The sequence below is a fragment of the Vairimorpha necatrix genome, chromosome 6 (genome assembly GCF_036630325.1).
Source record: "Vairimorpha necatrix chromosome 6, complete sequence".
Classification (NCBI taxonomy): Eukaryota; Fungi; Microsporidia; family Nosematidae; genus Vairimorpha; species Vairimorpha necatrix.
The window spans coordinates 839,289-859,272 of NC_088821.1; the positions used below are offsets into that span (position 1 = coordinate 839,289).

General features: G+C 27.9%; 4 protein-coding genes and 1 non-coding gene across 5 annotated transcripts; 3 read left to right on the forward strand and 2 right to left on the reverse strand.

The window, feature by feature from the left end:
• Positions 1-9: 9 nt before the first annotated feature.
• Positions 10-516, forward strand: VNE69_06147 (regulation of nuclear pre-mRNA domain-containing protein; the record flags this gene model as incomplete). Its single annotated transcript, XM_065473901.1, has 1 exon — positions 10-516. The coding sequence occupies one exon, from the start codon at positions 10-12 to the stop codon at positions 514-516; it is 507 nt and encodes a 168-aa protein (XP_065329973.1).
• Positions 517-779: 263 nt separating this feature from the next.
• Positions 780-1,661, forward strand: VNE69_06148 (DNA-directed RNA polymerases I and III subunit RPAC1; the record flags this gene model as incomplete). The annotated part of the gene is made up of 1 exon (XM_065473902.1): positions 780-1,661. One exon carries the CDS (start codon positions 780-782, stop codon positions 1,659-1,661), a length of 882 nt encoding a protein of 293 aa, XP_065329974.1.
• Positions 1,662-3,168: 1,507 nt separating this feature from the next.
• On the reverse strand, positions 3,169-4,017 carry VNE69_06149 (uncharacterized protein; the record flags this gene model as incomplete). Its single annotated transcript, XM_065473903.1, has 1 exon — positions 3,169-4,017. The coding sequence occupies one exon, from the start codon at positions 4,015-4,017 to the stop codon at positions 3,169-3,171; it is 849 nt and encodes a 282-aa protein (XP_065329975.1).
• A 4,231-nt stretch (positions 4,018-8,248) lies between these two features.
• Positions 8,249-8,533, reverse strand: VNE69_06150 (uncharacterized protein; the record flags this gene model as incomplete). Its single annotated transcript, XM_065473904.1, has 1 exon — positions 8,249-8,533. One exon carries the CDS (start codon positions 8,531-8,533, stop codon positions 8,249-8,251), a length of 285 nt encoding a protein of 94 aa, XP_065329976.1.
• A 1,359-nt stretch (positions 8,534-9,892) lies between these two features.
• Positions 9,893-9,975, forward strand: VNE69_06904. The gene has a single exon. It is a non-coding gene; the product is annotated as a tRNA-Tyr (tRNA).
• The last annotated feature ends 10,009 nt before the right edge of the window (positions 9,976-19,984 follow it).

A 19,984-nucleotide genomic window follows, 5' to 3' on the forward strand; every position in this document is an offset into this window, starting at 1 on the left:
TAGCCCCTTATGTATTTGTTTTCTAAAGATTATTTTTTAAAATCGTTAAAACAATTAACGGTAACGGAAGAACAAATTAGATCCTTGGGCACGTACATAAAGATATTTAAAAAGGAATATAAAAATATATTAGAAGTGTTTTCTTATGTTTATAAGGAGTCTAGTCTTCATCATAAGCTTGTATTGATGTATCTTGTAAATGAGATTTTACAAACAGATAAAAATTATGATGAAGATTCAATGAATTTAAAAAGTGGATTTAGACAATTTATTATTGAAAATTTTGCGAAATCTAAAGTAGAAGCTGTCAAATATCCAATGATACTCAAGAAATTTCAAGATCTTGAAAAGGTCTGGGAACAAAGAAATGTGATTGTTTTAGATCAAGTTTTCAATATTGAAGAATTCTTTAGTAAAATTGACACTTGTAACGGAGATCGAAAAAAAATAATAGAAATTCTCGAAGATTATTTGACTAAATTAAAAACAGAAGAAAATAATAAAAAAGATTATTAATTTAACACGACTTAATTTGCCCCCTTTGACAAATTTACAAAATTATTTTATTGTTTACAATAAAAATCTTTTATGTCCGTTGTGTTATTTTTTTTAAACTTAAATGTCAGTTAGAATATTTTAAAGTTGTACTATAAAATTCCGTTATAAATCTTAATTGTCAGTTATAATATTTTTTAGTCCCTATAAATATTTCATTTTTTTTCGTATAAAGAATTGAAACATACGTTAAAAATTTACATTTTTCTACCCGTTATTTGTAAATGTCAAAATTCTATAAGCTCGAACATGAGACACTAGTGGATATTCACCAATCACAAACTCAAACATATAAAGAAATGCTAGACAATATCAAAGTAGAAATAATTAAAAAAGAGAAATTATTTCTAGAATTTGATTTAATAGGAGTTGACTGTTCAGTAGCGAATGCAATAAGACGAATTCTAATAAATGAAATCCCTACATTCGCTATTGATAAAGTTTCTATTATAAATAATACAAGTGTACTTCCTGATGAATTTTTAGCTCATCGACTTGGTCTAATTCCCTTAGACGTCAGTCCCGAACTGGAGATCGAAGAGCTTCAGTTTGAATTGAAAAAAATTAATGACACAACTGAAGTTCTTAATATAACGTCTAATGATATAATTTATATACAAAAAGAAGGAGATCCCCATGTAGAGATAATTAAGGACATACCCATAGCGAAATTAGCACCAAGACAGGCCATAGAATTAGAAATGGTGGCTTGTAAGAATGTCGGCAGTGTACATGCCAAATGGAGTCCCGTTTGTCCTGCGACTTACAGGCTTATGCCCATTATTGAGATAAAAGACATTTATGACGAAGAAGCCGAAAAATTACAAAAGTGTTTTAGTCCAGGCGTAATTAATTTGGTAAAAGAAGAAGATAGAATTAAAGCAGTCGTGTCAGAACCAAGAAAAGATTCTGTAAGTAGAGAAGTGTTTAGACATAAAGAATTTGAAGATAAAGTTTTCTTAGGTAGAAAAAGTAATCATTTTATTTTCACTGTAGAAAGTCTAGTGCTTGACCCACTTTATCTTGTTAAAAAGGCTTTGATGATCATGAATGAAAATCTTGAGAGATTGAGAAATGATTTATTAGAGACGAAAAATAAAAATTAAATTAGAAGTAACTAATATTTTATGTGTAGAAAATTAATTTCAATACTTTAAATAGGTTAAATGCGTACTCGCTTATTGAATATCTTCTTTGGCAAACGATGAATTTGATTTTAATGAAGCAAATATTAAGAATAAAAATTTTAAGCAATTTCATTTTATTTACTTTTTTCAATTGACAAATTTGCAAGACTAAAAAAGATCTTTGTATAAAAAAAATAAAAGTCTAAATGAAATTGAATCGAAAATGGCATGTAAAGCAGAAAGATATGTATACAATTAGCATAATACGAATAAAATGTTCAATACTGACTCTTATATTTACCTCTAATATTGAAATGACAAGATATTAATTGCTGTTTTTAATCTGTAATGTATAGAGAAATTTAGAACAAGTTCGTAAAATTAAATTATGATGTTCGTGTGGCAAGATTCAGTACAATTATAAAATATTGATGGATATTATACGGCGACTATAAATCTGCTAAGATTCATTATCATTCGAACGGCATCTATTAAATATAAAATATACATAATAACAAAATACAAGCCTTTCGTAGTCTTAAAGTGAGATATAACTCACCAAATCTTGACCTATAAAGATCACTTGATTATTCGTAAAAACAATCCCAATAGTAGTATTTCATGCATATTTTTAAGATATATTTATATCTAATAAGAATATATAAAAGAATAACTTGCTACTTGTCAATTGACAAATATCGAGATGATAAATAAAAATATTAAAATTATTTATTTATAACATTAAAAATGTATCTTTGACGAGTATGCATGAGGCAATTTACCTAAAAATAATATAATAGCTCGTATTCAGAGAATTATTGATGCATAGAAGTCCCAGAATAATTACCTATATATAACCTCTGGCACATAATTTATAAAAATTAAACAGAGAACAAGTTGATCTCCGCTTGTTGTTTTGATTTTAAACCATTATTATGTGGAGTTTATAGGTTAACTAGGTAATTTTCAAAATTTTGAATAAACCCTGATAGTACCATGCGAAAACAAAAGTAGTGCAAGAAAATAATATATATATGTCTTGATAAAATGATGTACCTTCACTGTTGTGACCTACATGTTCTCTTGCGTATGCTTATATAGTCTCCTTCGAAAATTTTAAAAAATATTAGGCTAAATAAAAACTTAATATTGTCTAACAAAATTAAAGTTTATAAACATACAATAAAATTTTAACCTAAATTTATAAAAAAATTTGTCCTTAAATTTTTTCTTATATTCATTCACAATACTTTTGTAAGTTCTTTCAGATCATTTATGATCTTTCTGCGTTTGGACTAATATAACAAATTAGCCGTCAAATTAGTCAGATCAAATTCATCCATTAAAAATTTATAATTTGTATTTAAGAAAACAAAATTAATTTATATATTTCCAGCCCAGTAGTATTGTCATTCTAATTTAAATATATTATAAAGAAGGATTTTTTATTTATATGTACAATTTTTTTTTCGTACAACATTTAGTATTACAAAAATACATTAAATACTTCTGAATCTACATATGGTTTTTTTTGGTTGTCACGATTCTTAATTCTATTTATCAACTTGATTCTTATCAGATAAAACGCTACTAGTAAAGTGTAACAACATTCCAATATTAATAATAAACTTAAATTAATAATTTCATGAAAAAATGACAAAATTATTATAGTAGTCACACCAAGTGCCCACATTGTTCCTATAAAAATATAAGAAAAGTGGTAGATTTTTTCCTTTTCTATTTTAGTACTGCACAATATAAAATCAACAGCTAAAGCTACAAATTTTACGAGATGAAATGCGTAAAATTGATTCCGCTCATTTGAGAATAAATCTTGCATAACTACGACCCAGATTCCTATCAAAGAAGCTTTTTTACATGTATCTATCATTTCTTCTATAATGTAAAGATTTATTTCTAAAAAATCTAGACCTGCTCTTTGATTATACAAATGGTAAACTTTGTCACTGCTTTGATTTATAGTACAAACAAGAAATATTAAAGTAATACAATGTACAACAATAGATAATTTTACTTCTGTGGTGTATTCACATGTAAAACCTATAAAAATAACAAATATTAAAGAAAAAATTCTTACAAGTTGTATTTGTGTGCGGTATCCTAAACTTTTTATATAATAAAAACCAGAATAAAAAGCAATTTCCATTATAAACAAGATTTTAGAAAAGGTTAATAGATATTTAGAAATTGTATTGACACACTTACTTGAATCAAATGAGTTTACATTACTTAATGTTGATTTGGTTATTAGAACATCTAAAATTAGACTAGTGAAATATAATATAGTGTATGTAATGTACTTTAAATGTTTCATTTGGGGATAAATTGAAAAAAAAAGTTTGTTTGATCATTTTTTATTATAAAAAATTTAGGATACTAATAAATTTTTAAAAAGACAAAAATATGTAAAAATTTTTATATAAAAGTATAAAGCATATTAAATTTGAGAATTAAGTTTTTCAAGGCAATTTTAGAACATGACATAATATTTATATATCTAGTTTTAGAAGAGTTTATTTGTTTACTATAGACGTCAAACTTTCCTATAAACACGTCGATTAAAGAGAGCTGTCAACGATCTAATTGCATCAAATTAGACAATCTCTTAAAAGATTGAAAATAGAGAAAAACTTTCTACATATTATTTATTGTTACATAAAATTCTTACTATTTTTATAAACATTTTTTTATAGGACTTACTATTTCAACAAATAGGAATAAATTTAGAAACAAATTAGGGCTTGATTAAATATTACGGGGTCTGTTCCATTATTTTACCTTCCCCAACATTATAAGAATACTTTTTAGATATTTTTTTGATTTAATGTGCTCTCTAAGCGGCTTAAAATATATTTTTGTATTTTTTTTAAATGTACAAATATGTAATTCTTACATCTATTAATTTTTATCATGGAGATCGATAAACCTTTGATCATAGACATAGTGATAGGCACATATTTATTTTTTTACTACGTTGTAAAAGACTAAATCTTTTCTTATTCATTTTTCTATTAACAAAGCCACCATTTACCACAAATGACTTCATTTGTTTGGAAAAATAAGCTAAAAATTTCAAGAATATTACATTATAAGTCTGACAACTTGGTATACGAATGAAATTAGGTTGCATTCGGATTTTTGTTTAACATTAAGTCTTTGTTTATCTTCACCATAAACATAAAGTGTCAAAGCCTTCCTCTTAAGTAATTGTTAAAAACAATTGTAAGTTAAGGGTTAAATTTATTAAATCTATATTCTTAACTTTTTTTTTTTTTTTTTTTTTTTTCTTTGCAAGTAAGAGGTAGGGAGAAACCTTACATAGGGACCAGAGGGATTTGGGTGTGATCCTTTTCCAACTGGTACTGTGAGATTCTTACTCACTAAAACTCCCTCCGTATAACTTGCCGGTGCAGCAAGCTCCGCCGTATCCATTGGACTTTGGCTCCAGGAGAACACTTTCCATTTATACCTCAAATCGCGTCCAGAGTGACCTCACAGCGGATATACTTAACGGGCATGGTTATCTATAACCCGAGGAGAGACATCATCGTACTGACTCAAAGGTCCCTACAATCATCTGTATCGCACACACGGCTCCTTACACGACCACATCCCCAGCCCGGCATTTTTATTGGACTGCGTTGACCACCAGTCTCCCACTAGTTTCGGCCACCGTGTTACAGAATCATGTAGGATAGGGTCCACGAGACCTTCTATTGCCCTACTTCGTCTAGTCTCTTAGTTAGCTCTAGGATCCCACTCTAGAGTGCACCAGCCATGGGCTCCAACTAGGCCGTACCCATTAGATACTTTTATGTATCATTAAGTCACCAAAGGGCGATACTGCTTTTTGGCCTTGAGGTGCGTTTCTACACTAGATGCTAATCCCCTTGTGGCTGGACACACACAAGTTTCATTGAATCAACTTAATGATTACCGTGGACATTTTCATCATCTGAGTTGTTCCAACTGCATCATAGAAAGTAGAAACAATTTGGTGCCCCTGGGACTCGAACCCAGCCCATTGGTCAATGAGAACATCCCTTCGACCACTCGGCCAAGGGCACCTCTCTATATTCTTAACATCCCCGCGCTAAATTTAGAATTGGGCGATGAAATTATCTACATATTTCTACGCCTACTACTTGGCTCTAAAAATAAAAGTGCATTTTTATGTTAACTAACCATGGGCTGCGCTTTACTCCATCGCGTCTTACAATCCCTTCTAGTACTGGTCTTCGAGGTACTTTCTTTCCCTGTTTTAATACATAAAGTCTATGGGCATGTGATCATTCGTAACCCATGTCTTCCCAACAATGAAATCGGATTTTTTCCGTCTATCTCATTCTTCGACTATAACACAGTTTCTTTTTGATTTTCTTCTCTTTTTAAATCTCTCTGTATTTTTGAACACTACTGGTTCAGCTATCTTGCCACGATAGCTTAAATGTGAATAGTGGGATTACCACTACACTCAATCTCGACAACTCTTATGCCAGATCTTATTACAGTCAATACTGTTTCTCCATAGCTCTTCATGGCTACTTTACGTCTTCACCAATCCGGGTCCCTCGACTGATGCAAGCCACCACCTTCTCTTCTGTTAGACAACCAACCATCCCCATTCTAACCTAGACTGCATTTTTTTTACGTCTCATGCTTCGACGGAACTTACGACCTCTTCTTTTGTTTTTGTTTGAGTTCAATAATTTTATTCTCCACCATGTTAAAGACAATTATAAGTTAAGGGTTAAATTTATTAAATCTATATTCTTAACAGTAATAAAGGTTTTTTTCATTTTAAGAATATAATCTGAAAGCACCAAATATTTCTATAGTTACAAAACCATAGTTTAACTCAAATAGCTTAACTAAAAGCATTGGAGATTTATGAATGATTAACAACACAGATCATAAGCCAATATCTTGAGCAAATTGGGGCGTTAATTTAGGGCTTTTTTCATTGGACGAAGGGACTTCGATAACCCGTGAGCTTTTGTGGCGCACAACAAGGCAACTTTGAATCCTATAAGTTTACTTTTTATAAGATCTATTAATATATATTATCGACTTTTCAATAACGAGGCAAGTGCAATTTATAAAGTTATTAAATGAACGTTTCAATGACACTAAAATATTATCACCTGTAATTTTTACGCTTCTATGGTCGCAGTCATTTTTCTTTTACGTTTTTAATCATTAACAATCTTTTTTTATACTATTTTCTGATCAAATAAATTTTTTAAATGATATCTTTTCGATTACAATTTTTAAATGATTTCAATAGATTAAATAAACCTACTACTTTTGGCAGTAGACTAAAATTTTCGCTGCATGTTAGATCTTAATTGTGGTTAATCTATAAACAAATAGAATTATAGTTATTTATTTTTTACAACTAAAACTTGCATGTAGTAGTTCAGACATACTCTTTAATTCAAATTTAGAATTTAGTGATATACTTAAATGTTTTATGTAGGCAGCTGCTTTATGAAAACTTTTCGATATTATATTACAAGCAAAAAGCTAAAGGTCTTGTGTTTTTAGCCATTAAATGTCCGAGCAGAGATTATTTAATACCATAGCTCATAATTTGCTATGTGGTTTTATAGATTTTCTAGATCGGTGATTATATAAGATCTTTCGATTTATGTAAATAAAATAAAAAGCGGTTCTTATTGTTTCAAATTTAACTTTTTTTGTAAAAGTAAATGTAAAAAAGGTGTGTATCATGTATAAGTTAAAATTTAGTATCGAAAAAAGGTTTACATACTTAAATTTAGACTCAAAAAATTCATATAGAGTCTTTTACTAAATAATTTTTTAGAAGAGAATAAACCATATTTTCTCAATCGGATTAAATCATTTTAGTTTAAAAATTTTCAGCTTAAAAGATTCCTGCAAGTTTTTATGCTTTTTTATAAAAGATGCGTCATTTCATCCAACATCATTTAAAAGTACAGAAATTTATCGTTTTACACGCCAAAAAATTGATTTGGATACACTAAATATAGTCAAATAGATTATTTGACAATAAAATCCTTGATTATGTAATAAACTACATATTAAAAAAGTAAAATAATTAGTCAGGTATACAACTTTTTGCTTCTAATATTATATCTTTAATTTTTTTATTTTTTCTATTAAGATAGGAAATTTTGTAAAAATTATAAGGAAAGTTTTGCAGTGAAGATAAAAAATAAATCGTATTAGATCATAAAAAAAGATAGTTTTTATAGCTACAAGCTCAAGATTAAATTGATCGACATAAAAGCAAACTTCATACAGAAGTTTGGCCTTAGGGAAGTTAGATATTTCGTACAGGATAATAACTTGTCATGAATAAAACATGAAAACACACTTTTTGTCTATATGTTTTGCCCCGATTTTTTATGAATATAACGCTAGAATCGTATAATATAATCATTATTGAAAATTTAAAAACAAACAATAAAAAATATATAGATTTGTATATACTTGAAGTATTAAAAAAAAAATCGAAAATGCTGTTAGAAATGATATAAATTCTTGAAAATTAAAGTTTATTAGAACTCCGCATATACTTCAGATTTCCTACCATTGTAATGTTTCTCATCAATAGTTGCACTATCTTCATTTGCTAATAATAAATCCGAAATATTTTCCGTGTAGATTCCTTGAAAATTAATAAAAAATAGTTCATTTTCGTTATGTATGCCTCTAATATATTTAAAAAATATGTAGGCAAAACATAGTAAGAAAAAACATATTACGACATGTTCACCAGTTATACTTATAGGAATAAATTGGTTTATGAGGCCTTTAAAATCTATATCATATGTATTCAGCATACCCTTAAAAATATTTCTTATTGTAAAATAACATATAAATTAAGTAATGAGTTGTAAAAACGAGGTGTAGGTGATTCATAAAGAAAATTTAGAGCGTTAGACAATTTTGTTTTTTTTGCATATCAAATAAAAATCCAAGTTTTTTATACTATCCCATAACATCATTTACAATTAGATGTATCATTAAAATATTAGAATCTTATTAAATGTATTAACAATAAAAAAATTAGTGGTATAATAAAAAAAAATAATAGGAAAAATTGTTGTAAGAATGTCGTTTGTAAATTAAACTGAACATCATATCCGCTAATTATGACTAATGGTAACAACATTACGAGAGATAAACGTTAAAAAGCTAATATATATTAAAATTAGCTGCGTAAATAATATAAAAATGTTATGAAACTATATATAAATAACCTATAACAAATTATCAAATTTTTGCATAATTTAATAAGTACATTAATATATAAAAATCAAACTAATAATGTTTGCAGTATTTATAAGTACAATATGTTCAAACACTTTAAAAACATGTAAACATAAAAAGTATTGTTTTTACGAATTATAATATTTTTTAGTATAGATAGTATAATTGAAAAAGTTTGAGGGTGTAAAATGAATTTATGTTATATTTATGCTTTATATGGTGGTTTCATTCAATTAAAATGTTATTCGGAGTCTATCCTTCATGGCTTTAAAAATTACCTTTTAGTAGATCAGATGATCTTTTGTATCAGCATTAAAATCTTGCAAAAACATCCCAATATTTAAATTCTTGGATATAAGCAAATTTATACTTTTAATAACTGTAGTTAACTTTGACTGATTAATTGCTTAAATTCATTTTTGTGGTACATGTTTTTTTTCTTGTCAAATCAATTTATTAACTAAACAACATAGCATTAAATACAATATTTTCAATTTTAATAAATGAATTATAAACACATGAAAATTTTTTTGTATGAAAAAATTTATAAAATCTTATGCATACACGAAATTTCGAATATACTTGTTTAGTGGAAGATTTAAGCAATTTTCAGTTGACGTAATTATTATCTCTATTATATAATTTGTTACTAAATAATAAATTTACATATTACATACTTATCAGTAAAAGGATAAATTAAAAATAGAATAAATTTAGTATGATCTTGTGTAAAGATATTATACATTATTTTGTATTACTAAATGTAAGAAGAAAATAAATATAATATCCATGAAAAGCATGTTATTTATTTGCATTTAACCATGAGTTGTTTTTAATCTGACTTGTAAAAACCATTTGTAAATTATAATTCATTTCAAACTATCTTAGTACATTAATTTAAATAATACAGAACATTTGTAAATAAATAACTCTCAGTAGCTCAGTGGCAGAGCGTTCGACTGTAGAATTTGTAGATATCGAATGGTCACAGGTTCGACTCCTGTCTGGGAGATTTTTTATTTACTTTTAGAAATAGATTTTAATTTGACAATAAATATAAGTGCTTAACATAATTTGGGATTAATATTATTACTGAATATAACAATAAATATTTTTTTACGTTATTTGAATTTATTTAAACATTGGGGCTATCTTTCTCAATGATATTACACACCTTTATCTTTTGTAAGGGAAAATTACTAAATTTTTTTATATTTTAAATTTAAAAGAAGTGACACCAAATAAACAGAATTTGGGATAATAAAAAGAAAACGCCTTACAGTAAATAATTTAAGAAATAAAAATTCCACAATTTAAACAAATCATTGCTATAACCAGATTGACTGATGCTTTAGGATTTGACACATCATAAGAGGGTACAACCAAAATAATTTCTGTTTATTTTGTTATACAATGTCATACAAGAAAAGTTATTATGTCGTCTAATAGGTTGTGGCGCATGTTTTATTATTTTAGCGAGTTTTTACGTAAAAAGACTATAAATGTTTTTATTTTAAAGAGGCAGAGTTTTTGTCTGGAGAATGCATGCATAAACATTTCCTATAGTGACAACAATTGTAAATAGCATAATATTAAGAAAAATACCACCTTTTTGTCTATAAGAGCGATTTCAGAATCGTTAATATTCTTTAATACTATCAAAATGTAGATTTATATAAAACACCGAGTTACTAAGCCGGTACTTAAAATACAACCCCTGTCTACTTCCATAACCCCGATTTTCAGATATTAATTAAAAATAAAGCTTAATGATTTTTTTTTTTTCTAAAGACGATTACTCTGCAAACAGTCATTACGATTTATGTATTGTTTTTGGATATGTTTGGTAAACTTTTTAAATATTCAAATCAAATTTGTTTATTAGAGAATTAAAAGAAAAAAATCACATAAAATAAATATGCATAAAGATATGCAATTTTTTATGTAAACCTTCAAGTTTTGATGCCAAGAACTTTACATTGTTTTGCAATATATATTAAAATATATAAAAACTTAAGTATATAATCTTGGGCATTTTTAAGGTCGTTAGGCCATTAATAAGTATTTTTTTTATTACCATTATGAGACCTAGCATAAATAAATCTGGTATTTATGTAAATTTTTACTAGGATCTGAACTACATGTGCTTTAATTTTTTATGAAATTTAATATAAAAATAACAATAAAATTGTTTAATGTACAAAAGCCTTCTTTTACGATATATTTGGAACATTTTATATAATGCACATAACAATTAAATCCTTTAATGTAGTATCTTACAAAAAATATGTGTTATTAAATATCCAAATTTATACATTTTTTCTTGTTCTAGATTTATAACTATTGTTATAGATGTTATCAGATATTTTTAATATATTATAGACTATGTAATTTGTATTTAATAAAATATTCAATAATTAACTCTTTAATTTAGTCTTTTTTGCAAGAACAAAGAACAAGAAAAATCTAAAATGCACTAGGTTAACATTTTTAAAAAAATAATGATTGTTATTATTTGCTTTATGAGAAATTACATTTATAACACAGTTTATTTTTTACAATTATCTCCATAATTGAGATATATAAACATCTACGTCATATTTTTCATCGTTATTTATTTTTATAATTTTTGAAGAAATCATTTATCATAATTGTTTGAGATTAGTATAAAGCTCTTATAAAGAAAAATATGTAGTAAAATTTGAAATTATGTTAAGATAAAATAAATATTTTTGTCGTATATGTCAGAAGGCAATTTATTTAAGTTAATTTTTCTAAAAACGTTTTTAGCAATAGAATTTACTATAAAGAGTATAAATATCATGTATCTATATGCCGAGAAGACTATATTGAGTATGTACAATGTCAATTTTATATAATATTACGAACAATATCATTTAACAAGCTTAATTTGGTTGGTGGAAAAGTCCGCCAAAATATAAAAGAAAATTTGAAAAAAATAGCCTAAAAAAAATGAATGTCGAAACGGACAAACAGCATCAGGAAGAAACACCATAAACTAAAATCACAAATTTAAAATAATATAATACTAAATAAATAATTATTTGCCATATAACAAATGTATTAACCCTTCATATACAATTTTTAGACATTAAATTATTATTTGGATTTTTATAAAATTATGTTCATCCAATAATTTTTCGATACCCTCTTAATATGGAAAATGAAAGAAGATTACAAGAACAGAAAGAAAGACCTGTTGATATAAAAAGCATAAAAAATAAACATATGAAATTATACAAAGGATACAAATACTATATGAAATACACTGGGGCTTCTTTTATAAAATGGTCTTGTTTTTTAAAAAATTGTAATGGAAGTATACGCATGAACATTATAACAAATGAAGTATGTAATTATAAAGATCATAATCATGAGGAATTAAGTAATTCACAAATTAAAATCTTATTTGTAAATGAAGATATAAAAAGAGATAGCCTCACAAGCAGAAAAACTAAGAATGAAATTGTATGTGCGACAACATCAATGCTTGATGATTCAGAAAGACAGTTACTTCCAAGTATACGTAACATAAAGAGAAGAATTAGAAATATTCAATATTTAACTCAAAATTTTAGCTATTCTAATAATCATGATATTCCAAATGAGTTACTAATGACACGATCTGGACTTAAATTTATACAGTATGATAATTATATTAGTACCAAAGAGAGAATAATAGCATGCCGGTCTGATGAAAATTTAAACAACGCCATGAATAAGAAAGTCTTTGCAGTTGATGGGACATTTTACTCGTCCCCTCTAGCCTTTTTTCAACTTTTTGTAGTATTTTTTGTAGATGAATATACTTACATTCCTTTTGCTTATTTTCTAATACCAAATGAAAAATATGAATCGTATGTGGAAGCTTTTAAAATGCTATTTATTTTAGCAAATGTGAGAAAAATGGAAAATATGATGTAGGGTTTAGAACCCTTAATAAATAAATGGTTAACATGGCGAACACAAGGATGAACAGGGAAACAAGAGAGTCCCGTAGTCAAGAGGCTAGAACATTAGAGAAAGAGGCAATTAGGATAGATAAGAGACTAAAGTTAATATTGAAAGTTGAGAAAGTTGAGTGGAAAGATGTTATGGATTTGGCATCTGCGAACTTGCAGGATTATATTTTTGAAAATTTTTGTGACGGAAGGAGCAGTTGGGAGGAAATTTATAAAGGCTTACAAAAAGGAGCAGAATTTGAGAGAGAGTCAGAAGAAAGACAAGAAATGATTAAAGAGATTATGGATAAAGTGTTGAAAGAGTTTAGGGAAGAAAGAAAAGAAAATCTTAGGATGTATAGGAAAAGAAGAGAAATCAGAGAAACTACAAAATGTTTTATATGTAAGAAAGAAGGGCATTACGCTAGAGAATGTCATGAAAGTGTAGCTGGTAGGGAAAAATATAAAATTAAAAAGGAACATGTTTTACAGAAAGAACCAATTATCAACAATGAAGGGAAAAGATGTAAAACAGTAAATAAGTTAGAAAATTTAATTGAAAAGTATCCGGAAGTTTTTAAAGAATCAGAAGAAAAGATAAAATATCTCACAGGAGAGAAGTGTCCAATAAATACTAAGCAAGGTGAAAAGGTTGTGAAAAGAGGGCAGAATGTGCCATACTACCTTAGGGTGAAATTTGAGGAGTACTTGAATAAGTTGAAAATAGAGGGGTTATAAGACGTTCCAAAAGTGAGTGGAGGAGTCCAATAAGAGCACTTGAAAAACCAAATGGGGACGTAAGATTGGTAAGCAATTTGATGGCGTTAAACGATTTGGTTGACAAGGACCCGTACTCACTACAGTTAATTAAGGATATTATGAGAGCCACACAGGGGTCAAAAGTATTTACGGTTATCGACTTAAAAGAAGGGTTTTATCATATTGAGATTGAGGAGCACCATAAGCACAAAACAGCATTTGAAGTGAATGGTCGAGTATACGAATGGAATAGTATGGTTATGGGGTTTAAGAATTCGCCTCATATAATGCAGAGAGTAATGAACAGAGTTTTAGATGAATTCAGAGGTAAAGGCGTGGAAGTATATATGGATGATATAGTTATTCATGGTAAAGACGTAAGAGTGCATGACGAGTTACTAGAGAGGGTAATTAAAAAGTTTAAAGAGTGTGGGTTGAGAATAAACCAAACAAAGATACAATACAAAAAAGATGAGGTGATGTTGCTGGGAGTAACAATTAATGGGGAGGTCATGGGACCGAATGAGATTAAAAAGCAGGAGGCATTGGAATATAGAAAACCTGAGAATGTTAGAGAGTTAAGAAGATTTTTAGGACTAACTGGTTGGTTTAGAGACTTTATTCCCAACTATGCGTATAGAACAGTAAGGCTTACTGAGGCTTTAAAGAAAGATGTTAAGTGGAATTGGACGGAGGATATGGAAAGAGCCTTTGAGGATATGAAGCAAGGCTTGAGAGATATGAAAAAGTTGAAGATTCCGGACGGAAAAAAGCTATTTAGAGTAAGAACTGATGCGTGTGATACGGGGATCGGAGCAATTCTATTACAAGAAAATAAAGAGGGTGAGTGGATTCCGATACAATGGGCATCGAAAATGTTGACTCCTACCGAGCGAAGATATACGATAAGTGAGAAGGAGATGTTGGCGGTGTTTTTTGGAATAAAGAAGTTTGAAAGTGATTTGAGAGGAAGGAAATTTCATTTGATGACGGATCATAAAGCATTAGCAGAGATCAGAAATAAGCCATACTTCAATAATAACAGAATAAACAGATGGGTAGAACAGATACAAGAGTTTGACTTTACAATAGAGTATGTGAAAGGGGAGTTGATGACAGATGCAGATGCGTTAAGTAGGCAGTATGATCAGGTAGAAGTTTCGGATGAACAAAAAGAAAAGGACAACAAGAGAAAAGAAGTGATCGAAAAACAAATTTTGGGAAAAAAGCAGAAACATATTAAAGAAAAGGACGGTAAACAGTATTGGGAATTTTCCACAGGTGAGGTGAAAGAGATATTGAGCCTAGATAGTAGAGAACATGAAATAACAAGAGTACATGAGGAGTTAAACCATAGAGGTGTCAAAGGCACTTATTATAACATTAAACAAAGATGGTATTGGCCTGGTATGAAAGATCATATTAATAATGTAATTAAGAATTGTGAAATATGTGGGATTAACAATAGGAAAAACACAGGAGGATGTGATTTCGTAGTAACTAGAAAGAAATTGGAGAAAGTGGCGTTGGATTTAATGGACATAGGTGGAGAGAATAGGTATGTGTTACTGGGTATTGATTACTTTACTAGAAGGTTGTGGGGTTCGAATTTGAGATGTAAAGAGAGTAGTGAAGTTATAGAGGTATTACAAAAGTGGATAAGGGAAGATGGATTTCCAGAGGAATATGTGACAGACAACGGAAAAGAGTTTGTAAGTAATAGATTTAAAGAATGGTGTAGTATTAATGATATTAAACATAGGAAAGTGGGCTTAGAAGCTCATAGGAGTAATGGTAGAATCGAGAGATGCATCAGAACTATAAGAGAGACATTGATAAAGCAAAATGATGGGAATATTTCTGAAAAGATAGAAAGAGCAATCAAAGGATATAATAATACACTACATACAGCAATAAAATGTACGCCGATGGAAGCGTGGAGAGATCAAACTGCTGAAGTTATAATTGAAAATGATGAAAATGGAAAATATGCTGGTCGGTTCAAGAGAAGACACAGAGAGACATTTACAGTAGGCCAAGAGGTAAGAATCGCTAGAAGAGAAAATTTAGGTACACGTGCGAAAACAGACAAGGGAAGATTCACGGGTCGCGGAAGGATCGTAGCTATAAGTGAAAATGATTCATATATTGTGAGACTACTGGATGGTAAAATTGTTAAAAAGAGGCATTATGATTTGAAAGAGATAAGGAAGAGTTGTTTAGAAGATGGAGAGACTACCCGTCTGGAGGGGGGATGTAGGGTTTAGAACCCTTAATAAATAAATGGTTAACATATGATAATAAATGGTGAGTTGACCATACATAAGGCATTGCATAGTGTATATCCAGGCACCAGAATAAGACTTTGTGTCTTTCATTATTCACAGGCGGATTTTAAAAAATTTAAATCATTGGGATTTTCTAAATTGTACAAGAATGATAAGATTTTTAGATTTTATATCAAATGTTTGCTTTGTTCAATATTCATTATTGAAGAAAAAATATATATTACATTTAAATATTTAGTTAGGTTAATATGTCGCGATTATAGTGGACATGCAATTAAAAAATTTCTTAACTATTATATAACGAATTGGTTAAATAAAGACTTTTTCCATTATAACGATATGAAAGAAAGAATAGAATATTATATACCATTTACAAATAATGGAGCGGAAGGTTTTAATTCTTCATTAAAAAAAGAATTGAGATCACCACATCCAAGTTTAACTGAGCTTTTAATGTGTTTGAGAAATTGTGATTTTTTAAATGAAATATACAAACATAATATTAAAAGCAAGAAAAACAATTCTATAACAAAGACCAGAAATTCAAAAATAATAATAAAAATAGAAGATTTAAAAGACAATGATTGTTTGGAAGTTTTAAAAGAAATTACATCTCTATATAACTTTAAAGATGATATTTTACAATAAATTTGATCATTTTGATTTCTCCTTTTAAGGGCTATTTTTTTTCAAATTTTCTTTTATAATTTGGCGGACTTTTCCCCTTACGGCCGAGAAGACTATATTAAGTATGTATAATGTCAATTTTATATATTATTACGAACAATATCATTTAACAAGCTTAATTTATATTATAATCGTTGATGATGTTACTGCAAAACAAAACAAAAGCTTAACTAATGCATCTAAGTAACTTCTTCATAATTTAAAAATATTAAATAACATATTTTGACTCGTTATACAAATCGTCCCGAAATATTCAACGATTTATTTATTTAATTTCTTGCAATTATAATATTAATTTGGATACATATTTATCATAAAGATTTTACTTTATTATGAAATAAATTGAAAAAAACAAAATTTTATTCCGATAATTCATTAATTTCAGGATAATAATTTTCAACTCTATAATTGATGACGTTTCTTAAGTAATTATTCGGATATCTTCTGTTATTTTGTAAATCTAAGTTAGTTAAAGGATGATAATAAAAATTCCTAAATAAAATGAAATCAAGACCATACTGATCATAATAGCCTGTACAATGAGTATATATTTATGAAAATCAGAAAGTACTTTCCCATATGATAGCTCTGCATTATTTACTATTTCTCCAAATATATTTGACATACCCCTTAAATATATTTTTTTTAACCTTATTTTAGATTAAAAGTCAAATGCCTATATACTTGTTGATTTTGTTATAGAAAAGTAGCAAGTATTTAAAACTAATTTTTTTAGGCTTAGAAATTTGCAAAATTCCCTTATACTATTATCAAGCTTTTGCTTGGATAAGAAAAAATATAAAGAAAGTATTTTTAATGTAAGCTTCGGAGGATCATCCCATCGAAATTCAATCTCCTTAGGAGCAAACCCCTATTAAAAGATTAAGAATTTGACATTTATAATAAAATACTGTAATATAGAGACATTAAAAAACGGTAATCATTATTAGGCCGTGGCAGTCTCAACACAAATTTATTAGTCCTGCGGCTATAACCCTAAGGGTTATAAAGTCATTTGAATAGACTAAATCTACTATAGATAATGAAATTAAAAGCTTGACAAATGTACTTAAACAAAATTATTGAATGAATGAATAATAAGAAATTTTTTTTAAGAATCATTTTTTTATGCTTAAAAATTATGAAAAACAATTCCGATTTAACGGCCACATAAACTCGATGTAAAAATATTTCTATTTAATTGATTTTAATTTTAAAGCAATTTTTAATGTGTTTTTTAATTATCTAATATTAGTGTTGAGCCCATTTTATTCATATTTTCTATATTTTAAATTTTAGGAAAATCTATTTACAAATTATTAACATCTATCTAGTCATAATTAAAAATTTTACAAATGAGAAATTTATATTTGTAATGATAACGAGACCTTAGTAATAGACAAATCAAAGCTAAATCTATGCATCTATAGTGTAGGTGGGCATGATGAAAGTATAGAGAAAGTAGTGTCAAATGCGTAGTCAAGCATCATAATATTATTCGATACAATAAAATTTAAATTTCGACAGAATTTTCGAGAGTGTCTTTATGGCATATTTTTATTCATATTGGTTATGTTACACTAAGCTACAACAACTTGGTCATTAATATAAAACTGTAGATTTATGAAAAATTAATATAGTAGTAAAAATTTTACAGAAATACAATAAACAACATTTCTTCGAAATCAAATCCTTTTTAAGAGAACATTAAACTAATATCTTTCCAAGAGGGCAAATGCTTATTGATAGTTTTAATATACTTATATTATTTATGTTGTAAATTGAGATTAATTTTTTTTATAAAAATAAAAATTTTGTTTATTTTTTCGTTTTTTTGAATTTATAGTCTTAATTTTTTTGGCAAAAGTATTTAGCTAAATAGGTTTTACCTTTTAAAAGCGTCTTAATAAATAAGATTTAAAAGTATTGAAAAAGCTATTAAACATTAAAAAAAAGACAAGTATTTACTGATGGATGTGTCAAGTTGGATAGGATGCGTTTAGAACATTATTGAAAGACCCGAATTCAATAAAAATTATGTCGATAAAGAAAATTTTGAAAAATCTTTACTAATAACTAAGATCTAGAAATGAATATAAAGACCTTAGAGCAAATTCATTTGAAGAACATATTCGTAGTAAAATAAAATTTAAATGAAAATTTTGAAGATATAATTTTAACAGATTGTATCAATATTGTTCAGTGAATGAAATCCATTAATATATGTAAGGTAAATGTATATGCACCCTAATATCAAAACATATGAACAAATACTAAAATAAATAATAAAAGGATATTTTGATAGAGTCTGTTATGTTCAACCAGAAATTTAATCTACTTGCACAAAACAAACCTACTTTACACATTATAATCTACTTTATTTACGGAAAAGCACGCTTTAACATCAAAATTGAAGTAAAATTTAATAAATAAATTTATAGCATTTATTTCAAAATTAACATTTATTTATAATAGCTATTATTAAGTGTATTTTCTTCAATTTACTTCCACTGACGCGCACTCTATATGGTCACATATTCTTCTAGCTACCTCTACTATGTTCTTGGTTCCAAATCCTCCTATGCCAATCCTCTGCTGGTGTTCAAAGGAGATGCTCTCTAGTGTCTTGTTTATAATTCTTATTTGGAAGTGAGTTTCGATACTAGTCGATAGGCCGATGGCATTAACATAATTGCTGTGATATTTTGTCACAATTCCGCCCAATCCATGACGTATATTATTATTAGAACTTTGCACTTGTACATTATGCCCAATTCATTTGCTAAGATATCGTACTTTCTGTAATTTTTTTTGGATATTATTCCTATTTCGATTAGCGTTATTTTTTTTATTTTTCTTGTTTAGTACAAATATATCAGGCTTTATAAATTGTACCTTTACATCAATGTTGATCCTTGTGTCTACTCGAATTTCTGCATTATCATTAGCTATAATATCTTGCACGAGTGCTTCGTATTTTCTTAGACTATTTTAGTCCATACTTTAGGCAAAGTTGGAGGTGGGTGCATCTAACTGCTTCATTGTACCTCTGGTATAATTAAACGATAGAATAATATGTCATCTTGTTGCTAAGAGGTCTACTGTCTTTCTTTATTCTTTCAGTGTAGGCAATTCACTGATTCTCCAAGAAAAATACTTCTAATTTGCACTAAGCTTAAAGCCCCCTCTTCTGTTGCTCTAGTATTTCCGCCTCTTAACCACAAAAAACCTTCCCTTATAGAAACATTGGGATTTATAGACTGTCCATATAACTTTTTATAATATATTTTGTTTTTGATATCGTTATTCAGTCTGCTTTTTTGCT